This window comes from Cnephaeus nilssonii (genome assembly GCF_951640355.1).
Source record: "Cnephaeus nilssonii genome assembly, chromosome: 10".
Classification (NCBI taxonomy): domain Eukaryota; kingdom Metazoa; phylum Chordata; class Mammalia; order Chiroptera; family Vespertilionidae; genus Cnephaeus; species Cnephaeus nilssonii.
The window spans coordinates 6227779-6249338 of NC_137081.1; the positions used below are offsets into that span (position 1 = coordinate 6227779).

General features: G+C 47.0%; 1 protein-coding gene across 4 annotated transcripts in view; it reads right to left on the bottom strand.

Annotated features, from left to right (window-relative positions):
• Positions 1–21560, bottom strand: part of HECW2 (HECT, C2 and WW domain containing E3 ubiquitin protein ligase 2) — a 260292-nt gene that overhangs the window by 52277 nt on the left and 186455 nt on the right. For 3 of the 4 annotated variants that reach the window (XM_079782596.1, XM_079782597.1, XM_079782598.1), the window contains 4 exons: positions 20979–21113; positions 16468–16570; positions 15176–15272; positions 821–904 (listed from right to left, as the gene is read on the bottom strand). In XM_079782596.1, the coding sequence (XP_079638722.1) occupies positions 821–904; positions 15176–15272; positions 16468–16570; positions 20979–21113 (419 nt within the window). The remainder of the gene's footprint in view (positions 1–820; positions 905–15175; positions 15273–16467; positions 16571–20978; positions 21114–21560) is intronic. The other variant, XR_013814098.1, reaches the window with a different exon arrangement.

A 21560-nucleotide genomic window follows, 5' to 3' on the forward strand; every position in this document is an offset into this window, starting at 1 on the left:
AAGTAGGCAGTTAGGTCTTGATCGGGTCAAGATCGTTATGAGTAACAGGAATGAGGTTGTTAGCACTGTGGGATAAATAAAATATTGGCTGATGTGGCTCAGCATGATTTGCCCTTTAATTCTATGGGGGTCACACTGGCGGGGTGTCCCAGCCACTGGGGGGAGCAGGCATTGTTTCACTCTGGCCTCCTCCATTCGAAGGGTAATACTGACAATGAAAAGGGCTTTTGAAACCTGGCTGTTTTCCCTCGAAACTACTCTTAAAATTTAAGACCAAAGCTGCTCTCGCCATCAGCAGAGAAAACACCATCGGTCGGTTTTACGAAGGGCTATCACGTTGACAGTGAGTCCCAGGGACCAAATTTCAACTTGATCTGATTTCCCAGACCTAAAACTCTCAAGACCGTAAAGTAAATAAACACTATTGAATCAGCCAAAGGGGACCGAGCCCATTTTACACACACACAAAATCTGAAAGAAAACACAAACGTGACCTCTTCTGCGCTGAAGGGGTAAGCTGTATCTACCCTTCTGCTCCATCCTGTGAATGGGACATCCCCCTCATGGGCCTCTCCAGATCCGCCCCTGCTCTAATACCACCTCCTCTGCCAGCAGGGCAAAAACAAAACCAGACAGTCCATGATGGGAAGGGAAAGGCAATCCGGGATGAAGGACCCCTACACCAGCACCCACCTCTGCATCGTGAGCATTCCACAGGAACTCAAGAATCAAGGCTCCCAGTACTGTCAGATTATTTTCTAAAATGCTCCCGATACCCGGTAACAAGACCCTTCCTAGTTGAAGAAGGAGCGTCACCCACCTCAGCAACATCACAAGGTCTGCATCACTGGAAAGACGCACCAATCCTGGGGTCCCTTCCGTTCGAATAAATTGGATCTTCTCCCTGTTCAAGCAGAGAAACGGCTCACAATTTATGTAGTCGATTTTTGAGACATAACTCAGTGCTTTAAGCACCAATTTTTTAAATGATGGTCACACGGTTTTGGGGGTACCTGTTCGGTGGCAGCTACGGTGTGACACCCTAGAAACACACACCCAAGGCAGACATGGTCCTTGCCTTCAAGGACAACCTCACGGGGGTCAACATTACCCAGTCCTCACGCTGGGAAAGATTCTTTTATTGCCTGCTACTTTGCTGCCCAGGTCCTACTACCGGTCGTAGTATCATCCAACCAAGAAAACTCGGTCCCTGCTTTGAGTTAAAGCCTGTTGTGGGCTTGAATCTAATCGACTGTAGATCGTTCAGGCTGATTCCCTGATATTTCAAATAGTGAGTGTGTAGGGATAGTCATTTATATTCCTGAGGGAATACCTTTAAATTATACGTGATGAGCGCATCCTTACTTGGAAGCAGGTAGCATCTTTGCATTATATTTTCAATATAAGAGCAGACGGTTCTTTCAAATAACTGAAAATGTGAGACACTTTCAGTTACTACAGTTGGAGAGTCAGATTCTGTGTCCACCTGTGTAAAAGCACACAGGCTTATACGAACTCATGTCCAACACCACAATGTGCTCTATTCTACCATCATTCTATTACAGACATATGTGATAACATCAGGTGTTTTGTTTGTTTCATGAGTCATGTTACTATTTCCAATTCTTTACATTAATACAATTTTAATAAAATTTTTCCTAGTTGCATCCCCTGATTTACACCAGGCTATTTCAAAGCAAACCATGTTATTTTTTATGAAATGAGGGGAAAAAATAAGAATATAAATTATGATACTGAAAGCATTACATTTGATAGGTACATTGGGGCCCACATAAGCATGTCTTACTTTAAGGGCTAACAACAATGTATTCGGATTCCTGTATACCATACTATGAAACAGCAAGTATTTAAGCATTTATTTAGATGCAAGTATTTATTTATATTTAGTTCTTATCTATAGAGCATTTCATTTCCGTTTACTATTTTAGTAAAATTCCACTGCAATTTACATTTCCAAATTCCAAATTCTATTTTGAGCTACATAGAGGCCTGAAGGCAATGAAGTGGAAGGCGAGGTTTAATTGTTGAGACAAAAAAAAAAAATCCCTAATCACAGAAAGTCACTGGATTTTCTCTCAGCCACACAGCTTGCTAGATAAACAGTTCAGTTCCTGGCTTCTTCTGGCTAGATCCATTTTACAGAACATGTTAGTATATGAAGCAGCTAACCTTTGGTATGGCCAATTTTGTCTGTCCTTCACTGCCAATAGTGTATGTGTGTGTGTGCACACACACACACATACGATGGCAGACATGTGTGTAAGAAAGCCCAGCTCTCTTCTTAACACTATTTCAGTTTGGAGGCTCCAACCAATCAGAACATTTCCCCCAAGTGTTCAAATCACATGTCTAAAGCACAGGATGAAAACCGAGGCCCATTATCTGGTGAATGATTTTTTTTGGGGGGTAAGAAATATAAAAGTTGGTTTAAAAAAGCTAACAAGGAAAAGTTATCTTGGAGAAAAAATAAACAATAATTTAAACAAAGAAGTACTCTTTGAGGGTCAGTAACACTATACTTTGATCTTGAAGAATCAACATCTATCTCCAACAAATATACCATTTATCTCCTCAGTCTATCATCACAGTGAACCAGGCAAACAGATCAAAATCAGAAAGCAAACAGGCTGAGCTCCCCCCCACTTCTCTGCCTGGAGGTACCAGAGTGGGTGCGGCAATTACAAGGCTATCGTGCTCTGGACTGTGGCTTGTGTGTTTCCTGTGAATAAGGAAAAGATCATAGTTCTGAATCACCAGGGTGACGGGGTGAGGAGAGAAAAGCCCGAGACACCCAAGGAAATGTGCCACGTGGGAAACTGTCCACCACGTTCCAGATATTAACTCTTAAGCAGTGAAGGTCGCTCGTCTGACTCTTTAGGCAACAACAGAGCCGAGGCAGGCTGAGACTAGCTCCCTGCGGGACCAGCTAACACATCACAGAGACAAGTTATGGGTCATATGCTTCCGAGAACAAGACACTGGAGCATGTCATCTGATGTACATCAGACCACTGCGTACTTTCTTCTACTAATATTCACGCGTTCTCTCAGCATACGTCTTCTGAGAGCCTCCTATGTGCGAGGCGCGGTATCACACACCAGGAACCCAATACATGATAAGACACAGTTCCTTTCGCAATGAGTTCATGGCACCGTGAAAGAGAGAAAGTCAATGGGCAACTCTAGTATCACATGAAAATCTTAGTTACTTTCAGCTAGCTCAGTGGTCGGCAAACTCATCAGTCAACAGAGCCAAATATCAACAGTACAACAACTGAAATTTCTTTTGAGAGCCAAATTTTTTAAACTTAAACTTCTTCTAACGCCACTTCTTCAAAATAGGCTCGCCCAGGCCGTGGTATTTTGTGGAAGAGCCACACTCAAGGGGCCAAAGAGCCGCATGTGGCTCGCGAGCCGCAGTTTGCCGACCACAGAGCTAGCTGAACTCTGTTTTGGCCTGATGCCCACTCCCATTCTATGAACTCCTTCCTAAAGCCTTTTAGGGTAGAAACAAAGTAGGCATTGGTCAAGGGAACATGTTGGTCAAGGCTGAGAACGAGACAGAAGTCAGCAGCTCTACTCAGAAATGTCACCAATCTTTTCTGAGAAATGAAAATAAATAAATAAATAAATAAATAAATAAATAAATAAGGGAACTACTTTCTTGTCCTCGGGTATGTGACCAATATTCTATAGACCACTATTTCTCAAACTGGTGTTCTTGTCTACCAGAAATCTACAGACAAAATCTTGAGTTCTGGGACCATTAAATAATGTTGTTTTCACTTTGATAATCAAAACTGCTGATATGGAGGGAAGCCTATTTTAGATAATCTCCTGACGTTTATGACTGAACACCGCCATGTGACTGTGGCTCCCATGTTTGCATTTACAAGACAGTTGCTGCCAAGTGATCAGAGATTAACTTCAAAGCGTCAGGGCCAGGCCCCTAGGTCTGTGGCAAGGCCTTAATGGTAAATATGATGATAACAACGACCCTTGTCTACCATTCATGCACAATTCTTTCCCAATTGAAAACACCAAACTTTTCTTCTGTAGCCTTAATTTGCATAATGACAATGCTGAAGGAAGGCTAAGTGATGTATCTCCAAGTTGCCATAGGCTAAGGAGAAAAACAAAATAGATGGGTGTGAAAGGTAAATGAGGTATTTATACTAAAGAAAGCATAAAAGATGTCACAATTCATTCTAAGAACAAAGGTTTTACAATAGTTTACAATAGAAAAGTGGCAGTAGGATCATCACAGGGGATAGGTTAAGACGTATGTTCTCTTGCGCATTGTATTTAGGGGTGCGCTATTGAATGAATTCGCTCATCAACACAATGAATCGGCAGACAAAATTTACCCTATTTGTTAAGAAGGAAAAATGGTGACCATGATAATGCCACAGATGCAGTGATGGACCATTAGATGCAACATCACAACAATCAAGTCAAACACAACTGAAGCGAAAAGCACAAATGTATCTTTCCCCTGACCAGGGTCCCAACGTTGGTGATGTGGCCTCTGAGAAACCAAGTCTTCTCATTAGTTCAAATGTGATTGATTTTTTAAGTTTTTATTTAATTTGTATGTCTCTTGGTTTTATAGTTTACAAAAGTACAGAGATAAAAAGGTTATGCATATCTTACATTGGCACACGTTTATGTTTCATTAAAATAAAAGTGGTTAAAGTCGACATTGTAGATCTGCCATATTTCTTTTCCTTTTAGAGTGAGAAGTAACAGATTTGGCTCCTAACAAATTTCCATGAGTTTACTCAGTGTCTGAAATAAACTAACAGGTTTGGGAAATATTATTGAAGATACAATGACTCTTATTAGGGGGACATTTGAAAGTTACATGAATGTATTTATTCAGTTTTATTTCATACATGCATAGAGTTATGAGGACTCTGGCAGTCCTCCCTACTGCCCTCACCTTAAAGCCATGTTAGTGGCTTATAATGAGGATTAAGATTATATTCAAACTAGAGGCCCGGTGCACAAAATTCGTGCATGGGGGGGTGTGTCCCTCAGCCCAGCCTGCACCCTCTCCAATCTGGGACCCCTCGAGGAATGTCCGACTGCCTGTTTAGGCCCGATCCCGGTGGTCAAACATCCCTCTCACAATCCAGGACTGCTGGCTCCCAACTGCTCGCCTGCCTGCCTTCCTGATTGCCCCTAACCACTTCCGCCTGCCAGCCTGATCACCCCCTAACCACTCCCCTGCCAGCCTGATTGATGTCTAACTGCTCCCCTGCCAGCCTGTTTGCCCCCAACTTCCCTCCTCTGCCAGCCTGGTCACCCCTAACTGCCCTCCCCTGCAGGCTTGATCGCCCCCAACTGCCCTCCCTTGCAGGCCTGGTCCCTCCCGACTGCCCTCCCCTGCTGGCCATCTTGTGGTGGCCATCTTGTGTCCACATGGGGGCAGCCATCTTGTGTGTTGGAGTGATGGTCAATTTGAATATTATTCTTTTATTAGATAGGATAACGGTTTACCATGTGAACTTTTCTGCATGGCTGTTGCTCCTCTCTGTGCCCTCTGGGGTACATCCCAGCACTTCCTCCATCAAACTTTCCCACAGGGCCACGCAGCTAGAACTTAAGTTCCTTTTGAAACATGAGTTTCTTGAGGGCAAAGCCCTTCCTTCCTCCTTTGCTTCTATGTTCCCCAAGTGCCTACCATGGGGCTGTGCACACAGCAGTGCTCAGTAAAATGCAAGCCAGGTACTGGATCAGTTAACCCCAAAAGGACAGACTCAGCCCCAAACAAATTTCTCTGAGTCCACTCAGTGTTTGGAAGAAACTATCTGGCCATCATTTTGTTTGTTGTTGTTGTGGCAGAGAAAAAGACAATGAGAAAGTGGACCTCAGATTATTAACTAAAACAGAACCCCCTGAGGGACGTGCAAAGACAGGCAAAGAAGCAATCCCTTCTAAAGAAAACTCACAACCGTGGTACGAGGCTCAGCTGTCTAGTGAGAACCTCAGGAGAAAGTCGCTGGCTGCTGCTGTCTCTCCGATGCCCATAATAATTAGCCTTCTGCAACCACTTCCTCCAGCACAGAGAATCACCCCAGAGGAAAAACCCCAGCAGAAGATCATTTGAGGACAATAAACACAGTCTCAAGACCGGAATTCCCACAGAAAATACTCCCACCGGAACCAGCCAACATTTTGTTGAAGTTGAAGAAGGGCACATGATCAGAAACGACCAGAAGCGTCTAAACCACAGAGCTCCGGGTTGCAGGCTCTGCAGCACACACAGTTCCTGCAGACACAGCTCGGGAACACCTTCAAAAATACACGGGTTTTTAAAAAACTCCCCGAGGGCAGTTTTAGAGGAATCCCCAGGACTTCTCTAATGGTGGATGCCAAGGAAGGAAAATCAGCACCAATATTTATCACAGTCTTTACTGCATCACAGGGTCCAGTCTGACTTGTATAGAGCCGAGCAGTGACAGGATCAGCTTTCCTTTCTCCGTCCTATTACAGAGGTTAGATTTGGAAATATTGGTCCATTATGGTCACAGGATACTTATGGACCCACAGAAGTGACATTAACCAGCCATATGTTTTGGGGAAAATATTTGTTGTAAATGGATACGAATCAGTTCCGTGAGAAGAATTTAAAGAGTTACTTAGAACTATCGGACAAGGAAACTAAGGAAACAGTGCATCTACAATTGCATCAAAGAATACCTAGGAATCGCACAGCTGGCGTGGCTCAGTGGTTGAGCACCGACCTATGAACCAGGAGGTCATGGTTTGATTCCTGGTCAAAGCACACGCCCAGTTGCGAGCTCGATCCCCCTTGTGGGGTATGCAGGAGGCAGCTGATCAATGATTCTCTCTCATCATTGACGTTTCTATCTCTCCCTCTCCCTTCCTCTCTGAAATCAATAAAAGATATATTTTAAAAATACCTAGGAATAAATTTAACCAAGGGGAAGGCACTTAGGGGTGACCAGGCCTACAGGGGAGGGCAGTTGGGGGGTACCAGGCCTGCAGGGGAGAGCAGTTGGGGGGTACCAGGCCTGCAGGGCAGGGTAGTTGGGGGTGACCAGACCAGCAGGGGAGGGCAGATAAGGGTGACCAGGCTGGCAGGGGAGGGCAATTAGGGGTGACCGGGCCAGCAGGGGAGGGCAGTTGGCGGCAATCAGGCTGGCAGGGGAGGGCAGTTAGGGGTGACCAGGCTGGCAAGGGAGGGCAGTTAGGGGCTACCAGGCTGGCAGGGGAGGGCAGTTAGGGGCAATCAGGCCAGCAGGGGAGGGCAGTTAGGGGCAATCGGGCCAGCAGGGGAGCAGTTAGGCATTGATCAGGCTGACAGGGGAGTGGTTAGGGAGTGATCAGGCTGGCAGGCAGAAGCGATTAAGGGCAATCAGGCAGGCGAGTGGTTGGGAGCCAACAGTCCTGGATTGTGAGAGGGATGTCCCAGATTGGAGAGGGTGTAGGCTGGGCTGAAGGACACACCCCCCCTGCATGAATTTCGTGCACCAGGCCTCTAGTAAATAGATAATACAAGAATAAACTGTTTGCATGCTCACAACTGTAAACCTACTTTTGCCACACCCTGTATATCCAGAGAAAGCCAAACAGTAATTCGAACGAATACACTATGTGTTCACTGCAGCATTATTTACCATAGCCAAGCTATGGAAGCAACCCAGGTGCCCATCAACAGACGCGTGCGTCAAGAAGAGGTGGGACATATACACAACGGAATAGTATTCAGCCACAGAAAAGAATGAAATCTTCTCATATAGCATAATAGAGGGTATTATGCTAGGTGAAGTCTGTCAGTCAGAGAAAGACAAATGCCATACAATTTCACTTATACGTGGGACCTAAAGAACAAAATGAGCAAATAAACAAAATAGAAAGAAACTCATAGACACAGAGAGCGGAGTGATGGTTGCTGGAGGGAAGGGGTGGGTGGAAAAGATGAAGGGATTAAGAAGTATAGATTGGTAGTTGCAAAATAGTCATGGATGTAAAGTACAGCATAGGGAATATAATCAATAATATTGTAATAACTATGTACTGTGCCAGGTACTGAACATATTCGGGGGAACACTTTGTAGAGTATGTGACTGTCTAACCACTAGGCTGTACATCTGAAGCACCGAATGTAAACTATAATCAAAAAATAAAATTGAAACATAAAGAGTTACTTAACTCTCTTTGCTGGCTTCCTCATTTTGAAATAAACATAATTATAGTGCCTGCCTCAAAGGGTTGTTTGTGGGAAGGATTAAATGAATGAATGAAAATACAATACTTAGCGTGGAACCTATTTCATGGTGGCACTGAATAATTTTTAGCTATTGTGTATATTATTAAGTAGGCCTCATAATTATTTATTCATTTTTCAAGAGCCAGTAAGATTTAATGAAAACAGGACCAAAGTAGAAGCCTTGTATCTGACTCCTTTTTCTGTTTCTGCAGGTGGCTTTAACAATGCTGTTTATCTTGTTCATGCCACAAATATTTGTTGAGTACTTTTATGATATGCAGTCGACAAAATGACAGGCTCTCTATAAAACTGAAATAACTCTGTGAGTATCAAAGAGTTAACAAATATGAAGGCTTTACATTTCTCATAATTCAATAGCTAGTGGGAGACATTATCAATAAAGAAGAGCCATTTTGAACTCTAAAAGTGGAGTTTAGTTATTACACACAAGAATCTGGTTAGAAGACACCTTACCTAAGGCATTCCAAGAGCTTGAACCTAAGTCCATCGCTATTCTGAGGAATGAATATCAAGGATATACTAGAACGTATAACTAGAGAATTTTATTTTCTTATGAATTATACTATTTTATTATGTATTTGATAACAGGTGTTTTAAAGAAAATATATTGAGGAATTGAAACTGTTTTATCTCCTGTAGTTTTATTTTAAAATAACCATATATACTAAAAAAACAAACAAATTAGTTAATATGAAGCAATTAGGATGGGCAAGCCAGAAAAAAGCATGTAAAGGGACAGATAAGGATATGGCAGTGTTTTCTAAACAGTAATAAAAAAATGTCAAGGCAAGGACAAAAAAACCTCGAAGTACCAATTTCTGGAAAAGAATACTATAAAAACTAGTGGTTTCCCACATTTCGGTAATCATTATTTAGAAGACTTAAAAAAAAAAAAAAACTCCACCCACAACAGAAATAAAACATAAAATGCTTTGGAAAAACTCGACGAGAAATGCTGAGTTCTTAAATAAACAAGAAAATTTTACTGTAAGAAATGAAAGGGTTCAATACACAAAAAATGTTATAGTTATAGAAGAGAAAATAGAAAAGTGTATTTTAATTGTATCCAAAGTAAATATAAGAAACACTCCCCTATGAAAATCCCAATGTATTATTTTAAATATGTTTTCATTGCTTTTTAGAGAGAGAGGAAGGAGAGGGAGAGAAACATCGATTGATTGCCTCTCTCTCGCATGCACCCTTACCAGGGATCAAGCCTGCCACCTGAGTATGTGCCCTGATGGGTAATCGAATCGATGACCTTTCGGTCCACAGGACAATGCTCAACCAACTGAGCCACACTGACCAGGGCTGAATCTCCATGTATTTTAAAAGTTCAGTACATTATTCAAAAGTTCGTCTCCATATGCAAAATAATGCTGTCCAGTCAAGATGGCAGCACAGGTAGGTGCATGCTCCCATCCGCCCACAACCACCTCCAAGGTACAGCTAGTCTACAGAACAACCATGCTTCAGAATCGCCTGAGGCCCAGCGAGCAGAAGTCCTAGAGCTGAGGATGTGGAGAGGCAGCCACTTCGAGGCTGATCCCACACCCACGTGTGGGGGTAAAAATCGGGAGGGACGTCTCGGCTGAGGAGGTCCCCCCTGGAGAGCAAGGGGTCCCAGCCCCACACCAGGCCCCCCAGTCCAGGGTTCACGTGCTGGGAAGAGAAGGTCCTATATCTTCTGGCTGTGGAAATCAGCAGGGATTGTAACTGAGTGAGATGCGGGTGGGGGGTGGGGGGGTGAGGGGGTTGGGGAGGGGTGTTTTCTGGAGTCTCAGGCAGTTCCTCTTAAAGGGCCTGCCCAAGGACTTACTCCGACCTGCTCCCTCTGGGTCTTATGAGGATTAAAAAGAGGAGTAAGATGTTGACCTTGATTTCATGTAGCTTGCACTTGATTTGGAATATAAATACATAAGAATCAATATGTTAGGGAAAAAACAAGGTATTGTAAAGCACTTTAAGCACAGATGGTATACTATTATGCCATTTCTATGATAAACTATCAAAGTCAGACACATAAGGCACCTGATTTTTAATATAATGACACCCTTATGAGTCTGCAAGAACGTTTTCAGTAAAATGTGTCCCAAGGAACTGATAGCAGTAACTAATTCAACGGGGTACATTAAGAGTATCCCCATTTTATGTAGGATGGTGTGTCTGAACAAGGAGATTTTAATTTTAGGTTAGTTCCAAATACATTGCTTGCTACCTTCTGGTTTAGGAGGAATCATAAGCAAAACAGAAAAAAAAAAAAAACAAGTAAAGAGGTGTATCTATTTGAATTTCTCAAGAGCAACACTTCTCCTCACGGCATTATGGGGGAAACACCACGGAGGGATGTTTTCCCTCTCGGGCCAGGCCACCATGAGGGGGCAGCACACAGGGCTACGCTGGTCCTGGGAACCCTGGCTCAGGACATGCACAGACGGTCCACGGTCCCCTTTGACACCGGGTCACTCAGTGCCTCTATCCCATGCAGGAATCTCTCATCACAAACGTCACTGGAGCACGAGGTCCAAGAACCCAGCTGCTCCCCACACCTGGGGCCGCGGGAATGCTTCTTACGGTGCAGTTTCTCACCATCCGAAACAGAACAGACAGACAACTGCCCCAATATGCCGTCATGACAAGCAAAACGCTGAACTACCCAAGCTCTTCAGAAAGAGCAGGCACGGCGCCACGCCCCGTGGGAGAGGAACAGCACTCCTCGCTGCCTTACGTCCCTCTTCCTCTCCTGTCACCGCTGCAGGTCCTTTTAAAAAAAATTATGTTTATTGATGTCAGAGAGGAAGGGAGAGGGAGAGAGAAATAGAAACATCAATGATGAGAAAGAACCATGGATCATCTGCCTCTTGCACACCCCACACTGGGGATGGAGCCCACACTCCAGGCATGCGCCCTGACCGGGAATCGAACCATGACCTCCTGGGTCATAGGTTGATGCTCAACCACATGGGGCATAGGTTGAGCCACGCCGGCTGGGCACGACTGCAGGCCCTTTCCATGGCTGACCTCTGTAAACAGCTTGGGAGCGTGTAAGTGGAAACTCATTCCAAAATGGGTCTTGGAATAGGATGGAAACTTACTTCAAAACCTATCCAATCATTTCTGAGCAACTGGTTATCCTGTGAGATCTACCCTAGAAGAAAGGCTGTCTGTCACTAAAAACTAAACATCTTCAGCAAACTTTAGGAGATTAGAGACTTCTAAGACTCTAAAAAGCTGGAAAAAAACACCACCAAAATGGGAAGCTACCAATGGGACCTGCAGCTCTTCCCTCTGTTAGGACCTGTTACGGTTCTAAGAAATTAAAGAATTATTCTTTAAGAAATTAAAGAATAATCACAGGCCCAGCCAGGGTGGCTCAGGGGTTGAGCATCAACCTATGAACCAGGAGGTCACAGTTTGATTCCCAGTCAGGCCATGAATCGGGGTTTTCAGGCTCGATCCCCAGTATGGGGCATGCAGGAGGCAGCCCATCAATGATTCTCTCTCATCATCGATGTTCCTATCTCTCTCTCCCACTCCCTTTCTCTTTGAAATCAATAAAAATATATTTTAAAAACATAATAAAATTAAATAAAAGGAATAATGATAATGTTAGATGCCTTGTTCAGGTAGATCAAATCATCTGATTTCCCCAACAGTGGAGATTTGAAGAGATGTTAAGTTGATGTACATAATAATGTGGAGAACAGAGCAACAGGAAAAAATTTACTACTGAGTTTCTGCTTCCTTGTTCTTGTGTGTGTGTGTGTGTGTGTGGTGTGTACTTTCAGAAGAACAGATCTTGATGAGAAGAGTGTGAGTGTGTGTGTGTGTGTGTGTGTGTGTTAGGGCTGGAGTTGGTAGAAAAGAGAGAAAAGAGTTCTCCTTATTCAGGGATTAGCTAAAGAGGAGGATTTTGTTGTTTGTCCCTTTTGCTTTGTGGCCCAGAATCTGTACTATTTCTCTTTAGACAACTGAGGAGCTCATTTCTCAGTTTTATTAACTAGGCCTTCTTACGCAAGACTCTCGGTGCACCATGAATTGCTGAGGGGGTGCCACAGTACACAAACGCACAGATGGTAACGTGTGTGGTTTGGGTGATTTGGGTGGGATTTAGAGCAGCGTGCTTGTGAAGCTGGGGAAGTACTCAGACTCGAGTTAGAGGTCAACTCATGGGAAACTGGGATTTCTGTGGAAGCAGCCGCTGCCGTGTCAGCCTTGACCTTTAGAAGGTGATGATAAGCTTAGAGATGTGACAGGGGTGGGTGGGGAGGGCGAAATGGGTGGAGTCTGAAGGTACAAACTTCAGTGGTAAAGGAAACAAGTCCTGGGGACGTGACAGACAGATGGTGACCTTAGTTCAGTGATTTTCAACCCTTCCCAGCTCAGGGCACATAAACTTAGTACTAAAAGTCTGCAGCACACCAAGAAATATATTTTTTGCTGATCTGACAAAATAAATTGGAATAATTTTAATTTATTCACAATGGACAGATATTGTTGTGCTGGCTGTTGTCACTTTTTTAAAAAAATAAGAGAGATCCTCTATCTATCTATCTATCTATCTATCTATCTATCTATCTATCTTGGTTAATCCTCACCCGAGGATGTTTTTCCATTGATTTTTAGAGAGAGTGGAAGGGAGAGGGAGAGACAGAAAGAAACATCAATGTGGGAGAGACACATCGATTGGTTAACTCCTGCACACACCCCTGACCAGGGCTGGGGAACCTGCAACCGAGGTACATGCCCTTGACCAGAATCGAACCCGGGACCCTTTAGTCCATGGGCTGATGCTCTATCCACTGAGCCAAAACAACGAGGACTGTTGTCACTTTTTATTTGACAATCTAAGGGAAAAGAAGTCAGTGCCCCTGGCTAAATAGTATTGCATGTACAACGACTGAAAATCGCTACTGCAGTTAATTCTGTGTTGCTTATTTGAAAGTTGCTGAGAGAGTAGATCTTAAAACTCTCATCACAAGAAAAAATTCTATAACTATGTTTGGTGACAGATGTTAACTAGACTTATTGCAGTGATCATTTTACAGTCTATGCAAATATCAAATCCTTATGTTGAACACCTGAAATGAATATAATGTTATATGTCAGAAATACCTCAGGAAAAAATAGAGACAGAGAACATCGTAAGAATATTTGGCAATTTATTTTCAAACTAAAAAAAAATATATATGTGTGGGTATATATATACTAGAGGCCCGATGCACGAAGACTCGTGCAAGAATGGGCCATCCTTCCCCTGGCTGCCAGCACCACCTTCGCTCTGGCCGGAGCTGCCTTTCCACCTTCTCACGCTGCCCAGAGGCCCTGAGCGGCTGGGGCAGTGCAGAATGCCTGTCGTCACCATGGCAAAGGCGCAAGCATCCCACCCTGCCCCCACCTGCTCAGCACCTGTGTATGCAAATTAACCCGCCATCTTTGTTGGGTTAATTTGCATATTCACTCCTGATTGGCTGGTGGGCATCATGAAGGTACAGTCAATTTGCATCTTACTCTTTTATTAGTATAGATATGTATGTATATATATATGTGTGTGTGTATATATATATATAAATATATATATATATATATACACACACACATACATACACACACATTCACTATATGCAAAATGTTACTCTAGATATTTGAGCATAAGGAAGAGAAATAATGATGATTTGAATAACATCCCTATTTGTAAGGAGCTTAAAATTGAATTGAAAATAAAGCATAAAGACTCAAAAGTTTAATTAAAGCACAGAAGTCATATAACCAAAATAGTATGAAGGATAACTTGATATATTACATGATTAAGTATCAAGTTCAGTGTCTGGACCACAGCTTATTAAACCTGGCAGCACCAGTGAAATGATAGAGAGAGGTTTTAAGAAGTGCTGAGCTCTACCCCAGACCTCCTGAATGAAACTTCTGGGCAGGGTGTGGAAGATTAGGGGGTTCAAATTCAGAGAAGGGAGAGGAGTTGGGGGCGATGAGACCTGGCATCTTGTACTTCCTAAAGCTCCCCGGATGATCCGGATGAAAACAGTCTGGCACAGCCACGTAGAGAAGTACTTGAGGGTCACTGTGGGTCAGGACGGCACCCCTGGGCAGACCTATTCCTACCAGTGAATGTGGCGTGTAAACCCAATGGGCTTGGAGTTCTGGCAGACTGTCCGCGTTCACTCCCACTTTTCCATCTCCCCAGGGACACAGAAAATCTAGCCGCTCCTGAGAGGGAGCGTACACGGGGAAGTTGCACCGTGTCATGGAGGGGCGGGTGGCATTGAGTTCCGAAGGCAAGGTCTTTCCTGCCCAGTGCAAAAGAAGAGGAAAATCCTGCCAGAGAGAAGGAGCCGCGTGTTTTCAGGAAAGTACAACGGGCTTGAAGCCGGAGGCGTGGAAGGCCTGTTTAGAAGGAAGGGTTCATGCAGGGGAGTGCGGGACTGTAGACGTATCGGGTTCCCTCCTCCGGTGCCCCTGTGTTTTTATTTCGGAAAAATTCGAATACCAAGTCTAGGGTTTTATGAATCTCAATTCAATACGCTCTATGTTACTTTTGTTTTCTCAAGCTACTCAAAAAGGTCCGTGTCTTGTTATTTTCAATATAATCTGCACATCTAGGGTGCATTCTTTGCTGTGAATTTTTGTGGGGTGTTTTTTTCATATTCTTTAAAGAAGGTTCTAGGTTCTTTCGTCAATTTTATTCCATCCTTGTTCTTAACAGAGAAAAGCCAGGACTGCAGCGACCTGGCGTTGACGACATAAAGTGTTCACGCACAAGATGCGCCTGGTCAGCATGCCAGACAGAAAGAGCACATTTCCAAGACGAGGAGCATTGTTCCTGAAGATTTAAAGCTGGGGCGTACACACCCGCACCAAACGCCAATGTCATGGTTACCTGAGTGAGTGGTTCCTGGTGAGATCAGGCTGACGTTCCTGTAGAATTTCAAAGATATTGGGTTGGCGCAGAAATGCAACAATCTTGTCATTGTAAGCTGAAAAATCAGAAAACAGGACAACATTTACAGACAACCCGTTATTAGTTTTGTGCATATGAACACAAACTTTTAAAAATCTGTTTTTCTGGTTGATATTCCTGGTACTCAAGCCACTACAGACACTTAAATTCCCCTCTGTGTCTATGCTGTTATGAACATTGGACTTAGATCTCTCCGGTGTGACGTTCTTTACCATTCATTACACTCACTTGATGAGTCATACTTGTTATCAAATAGCAAGGTGAGATCACCAGGATTCTATATATTGATCACTTCAATCTATGGCTTATCAAAATCAACTTCCTAAGTAGCTTTTAGAAATAGAAAACGTTCTTCTGATTACATATGAGCCAAGCAGCGAGGTGAAGAGGCAGAACAAGTCCCCAAAATGCTACGGTCGCCAGCAACAGCTACTACCAAAATGCAGAGAACAAGCCATTCCCAAATTCTATGTGGAAACAGATGCCATGAAGCCACACATAGCTCTTTACCAAACCAACTACATCAACACCTACAACACAATCAGCAACATCAACAATTTGTTAAGAGAAAAATGTATCTTAGCCAAGTGTGCCCAGTGCCCAGAGAAATTTAAAAATCGTTACTTGAAATTTATTGAGGGCTTTTGTCATTCCTCTTATATCAAGAAAACTAATTTTTTTTTACTTAAGATGATTCATCTTGATTACATTTATTTATAATCAGAAATATAGGTATATTTAGAAATCCTTAACAACTTATTTTTCTTTAACTTCAACAATCTAATGCAGGGGTCCTCAAACTTTATAAACAGGGGGCCAGTTCACTGTCCCTCAGACCGTTGGAGGGCCGGACTATAGTTTAAAAAAAAAAACTATGAACAAAGTCCTATGCACACTGCATATATCTTATTTTGAAGTAAAAAAACAAAACGGCAAAAACACCCGCATGTGGCCCGCGGGCCGTAGTTTTAAGGACGCCTGATCTAATGCAATAGCTCTACTCAGAAAACGTAGAGCGTGGCATTAAAAAATCTCCTCCTAGAGGATTTTACAAGGCCTGAGTGCTCTGCGATTCAGATCAGTTTCTTGGGGATGACGCCGAGTTCCTGAGTCCAGGGCAAGAGCAGCGGGCGGACAGGGGGCGGTGCCAGCACAGCATGCATGGGCCAGGCTGGCACGAGAAGCAGAGACTTCTGGGAAGGGTGCCATACCCACTGGAACCATGTCCTGGTACTGCGGCCTGCTGACGGTGTTGAACGTGCTGGACGGCCTGGGAAGGACGGGCGGCCCCGCGTGTCGCGAATCCTCTCCGACCTGCGGACACAAGCATCCCTTAGGCTCCGCACCGAGACCGCGCGTGCTCGCTATCGGTGCCCCAGCCACGTTTTTCCTTTTGCTCTTTTTTTGGTAAATCCTCACCCGAGGATATTTTTCCATTGTTTTTAGGGAGAGTGGAAGAGAGAGGGAGAGACAGAGAGAAACATCAATGTGAGAGAAACCTATCGATTGGTTGACTCCTGTACACACCCTGATCAGGGCCCGGGCTAGGGAGGAGCCTGCAATCAAGGTACGTGCCCCTGACCAGAATCGAACCCAGGACCCTTTGGTTCGCAGGCCAACGCTCTATCTACTGAGCCAAACCAGCTAGGGCGACGAGCATTGGTCAATACCAACTGATCAGAAGGGATGCCAGCAGGGGAGCTGGTACGAGATCCCCAAAAGCTCTGCTTTCGTTGCTGAACTGAGCGGAGGGGCGGGACCCCCGGGTCCTTGAGGGGGCAGGGGCAGTGCCTGCTCACCGCGAGGCACAGGGGTAGCTCACACGCTCACAATGATAGGGGCTGCGGGAGCTCAACGGCACACCCGCTCAGCAGGGGTGACCTCCGCCCGACAGAACCCACGCCTGCCACGGGACACACAGAGGAGGACCCGCGTGGGACAAACACGTCACGGCGCGGCAGAGCCAGGGTGTCCCTGCCTTTGGCCGGCGGCCAGGGAACCCTGCCTCCCAGAGGAGGGGCCGGAGGGCAGCCGTGGGCTTCTGGGCTGGCGGATTACCTGCTCAGGAGCAATTCCGCTCGCCTGTTAGAGCGCCCGGCCCAACAGCTCCTTCTGGTTTGAACCTCCCACCCGGGGCAGCTAATCACAGCAGGCGTGGAGGAGCCAAGTGGGGTTGCCCTGACCTGAATTAGCCATGGGGCCTGTTACAGACTCAGACACTCCTTCACACCAGCAGACAGACAAAAAATATTCCGAAGAGGAAACGCCACCATTGCTTCCGCTCTGTGTGAGCATCCCCCACCCCGATATCACAGGAGCCTTTTAAGACGACAGGGAACAGGAGCGTAAGAGAACAAAAGGCAGAATAACACGCTGGATTTATAAATCGGCACTTCTAAAACAGAGCCTCTCCTCCCACCCATTCACACCTGCACAAGCCTTTTGCCAGCTGGCATCGGTGTGGGGTTTGGGGAGGGCTTTTCTCAAGGCCCTGAAACTGGCAACGTCTCCCCACCCTGCACGGCTTGCTCACCCCCCAGGATGTTCTCGCTGTCAGTGTCCAGCAGACAGCCCTCCTTGAGGCCTCCCCTCCCCGACGCCGAGATGAAGCGTGAGCATCTCTGAGCTCCCACAGCTCAGGTGCGCATTTCTAACAGGTGATAGAGCGTTTCTCACTCGTGCTTTTTCATCTGTACTGGGCTTAGTTTCCTCTACTCTCTCCTTGATAAGAACACAGGACGGGAACCTATGTTATTGACGCGAATCACTCAAACAAGCACCATACGGCCACCCTGCAGGTGCGGGGTCAGTATCTGCCGGCGGATGGAAGAGATGCCCCATCCCCCCACCTGAGGGTTTGCTAAAGGAGCGGAGGAGCGGGGCGGGGAAGCCCGACCTGTGACTGAACAGTTCTCACGCTGCCTCTCGGGAGCGGCTGGTCCCCGGCATGAATCCCCGCGACTCCGCGACGTGGGGAGACTCCAGGGTGAACTGCACCTCATGTGTCGGTCGCCCACAGACACGTTCCCTCCTGTCCGGATGCTGCTGCTGCCATTTCCCAGGACAGCGGAGGTCTCCTCCACACCCCACCCCTCCTTCCCATCCGGCGGCCGGCCCGGGGGCGGCCCGAGAGCGGCGCCTGTCGCTGCCTGAAGTGCACCTTCCCTCGCGGTGCCAGGACACGTGTCCCCTCAAAGGCTGAACAAGGCGGGCCCCCATGCTCAGTCTTTAGGGGGCACCTCTCCCCACTGCTCAGTGTCCATCAAGGCACAGAGCAATGGTCACTCAGATGTTCACGTGCCCCTTAAGGCCCCTCTCCCACCACGGGCTACTTCTAGATCATGGAAACAGTCTAGATCAGTGGTCGGCAAACTGCGGCTCGCGAGCCACATGCGGCTCTTTGGCCCCTTGAGTGTGGCTCTTCCACAAAATACCACGGCCTGGGCGAGTCTATTTTGAAGAAGTGGCGTTAGAAGAAGTTTAAGTTTAAAAAATTTGGCTCTCAAAAGAAATGTCAATCGTTGTACTGTTGATATTTGGCTCTGTTGACTAATGAGTTTGCCGACCACTGGTCTAGCTCATGGGAAGAAAACATGAGTCCAGCTATTCATCTCACGCACGCAGTCCTGAGCAGCCGAGCAGTCAGCTTCGTGTGGTTAAAGTCAAGATAAGACGGGGCTCAAGTGCACCGGCCACGTGGGCGAGTCGGGCCGTGCCCTCACTGTGCTCCACGTCGTGCACGGGTCCAAAGGTGTGTCTGCCTGCCAGACGAGCGTGGAGTGCATCGCCCACTTCACCCCGAACGGCTAACGGGAGGGCAAGGTGAAGATTTATCAGCCGCTCATAAAGCACAGATATTTCTGTGGCGACCTCATCCTGCAGTGGATCATGTTTACATGCACGTCTCGCGTACACGCCTGTGTCTGCGCTCACAGCCAGCACACACGCCGGGTGCACGAGAGCCAGAGTGGAAAGGATTCCAGGGGGAATTCCAGGGTGGAATTCTGATGTCTCAAGTCCAGTTACTCACTGCACTCATCATTGTTTCTTCTAATAGAAGCTACGGAGATATGTGGCTTGCAACACAATGCTGAAAACAGGGTATGCCCAGCGATGGGGAAGAGGCATGCAGGAAAACAGCCGGAATTAAGTACGTCGAAGGGAATTGTTGGGAACAACGCATATGCAGTGAGGATCGGTATCCAAAGCAGACGTCCGTGTAAGGAGGAGACACGTGACCTCCAACACACCCTTTCTTTATTTAAGCCTCCACAGGAAAGGAGAAGCAGGAAGGGGTGGCTTCTGGTTTTGGTTGGGCTGTTAGAGAGCCCTCGTGTGGTTGCCATGGGTCCCTGCACACTAGCCAAGGAGAGCCCCATAGAAAGGTCAGTCATTCTTAATCCCACCCACTTTCTCTGGGCACTTACAGTGCACAAGTCAACTCTCTGATAGACTCCATTTTAAAGAATATTAGTCAGTGAGAATGCCACAATCCCACAGCCTTGGCCGAAGATTTTCATGGAATCCAGCAAGCCTCACTTAAGAAACCCCCTTACATTTTACCCAAATTCAGCCCACTCAAAGTCCCATCCATTTCTTCCTGGGAAGCTGCCCTGAGGGGGGCGAAAGGGCTCATCATCCCCACTTTATAATAAGTATATATTTTATTGATTTCAGAGAGGAAGGGAGAGGGAGAGAGAGAGGGAAATATCCATGATGAGAGAGGGCCATTGACTGGCTGCCTCCTACACACCCAAACCGGAGATTGAACCTGCAAGCAGGGCATGTGCCCTGACTGGGGATCGAACCGTGACCTCCTGGTTCATAGGTCAATGTTCAACCACTGAGCCACACCAGTCAGGCTCATCATCCCCTCTTAAATATTTTACCACATTATGAATTCTCTCTCTCACCATCCTCTGAATGTAAGAAAACCTCTCATTTCTTCTGTCTCCCCTCCTATAGCCTGCTTCTTCTACTGGGCACGGGGCTCCACGGGGCTCCAAAGGAGCCCTGTCAACATTCCAGCACTCCCAGCCTCCAATGAGCATCTCTACGTCAAACCAGGAGAGCGAAGCAGGGAGGAGGAGCCACACATCACCCCCTGGAGCACCCAGCAGCCCCAGCCGGTGGTCCCAGGGTCAGCAACCCCGGTCGGGGGTGTCCCAGGGTCAGCAGCCCCGGTCGGGGGTCCCAGGGTCAGCAGCCCCGGTCGGGGGTCCCAGGGTCAGCAGTCCCAGTCGGGGATCCCAGGGTCAGCAGCCCCGGTTGGGGGTCCCAGGGTCAGCAGCCCCAGTCAGAGGTCCCAGGGTCAGCAGCCCCGGTTGGGGGTCCCAGGGTCAGCAGCCCCGGTCGGGGGTCCCAGGGTCAGCAGTCCCGGTCGGGGATCCCAGGGTCAGCAGCCCCGGTTGGGGGTCCCAGGGTCAGCAGCTGTGGTCGGGGGTCCCAGGGTCAGCAGCCCCAGTCGGGGGTGATCCCAGGGTCAGCAGCCCCAGTCGGTGGGGGAGTCCCAGGGTCAGCAGCCCCGGTCGGGGGTCCCAGGGTCAGCAGCCCCGGTTGGGGGTCCCAGGGTCAGCAGCCGTGGTTGGGGGTCCCAGGGTCAGCAGCCGTGGTTGGGGATCCCAGGGTCAGCAGCCCCGGTTGGGGATCCCAGGGTCAGCAGCTCTGGTCGGGGGGTCCCAGGGTCAGCAGCCCCGGTCGGCGGTCCCCGGGCGTGACTCACCTCGCCCGCGCTGTGGCTGCGCTGCCGGGTCAGGTGCTGCCGGTGCACCAGCGCGCTCGTGGGCCTGCCGCTCTGCAGGGGGAGCCGGGGGTCGATGAACGTGGTGGTCCGGGAGTTGTGGTCAACAAAGAACGCCTAGGAGACAAGCCACGCCGTGGTCAGTGCACGCCGCACACTTCTCAGCTGACCTGCCACTTCTACCACTTTTGAGCAATGGTCTTAACTCCATTTCCTCCTAATGTGGGGAAAATTTCTCCTTACCACCCCCCACCCCCAGAAAAGACCAAAACAGAGAAAGACACGTTTCGATGGGATCTGGAATGAGGAGAGCAGGAAGGCACCTGATTCCTGGTTTTAGGAAACACTCTGGGCGACGGCCATCGAAGATAGGATCTCAGAAAGAAGTCACATGAGTGCACACTCGGGCTTCTCTTAACTGATGCTCTTTAAGCTCTTACTGCCATCCAGAATTACTCCCAAGGCTGGTCATCTGGAACGCCCACCGCCATCGGCTGCCTCTCCTCTGCAGCCAGCCACCAGCCCCCCACTTCCCACGGCAGTGCCTCCTCTCTCTGGCCCATC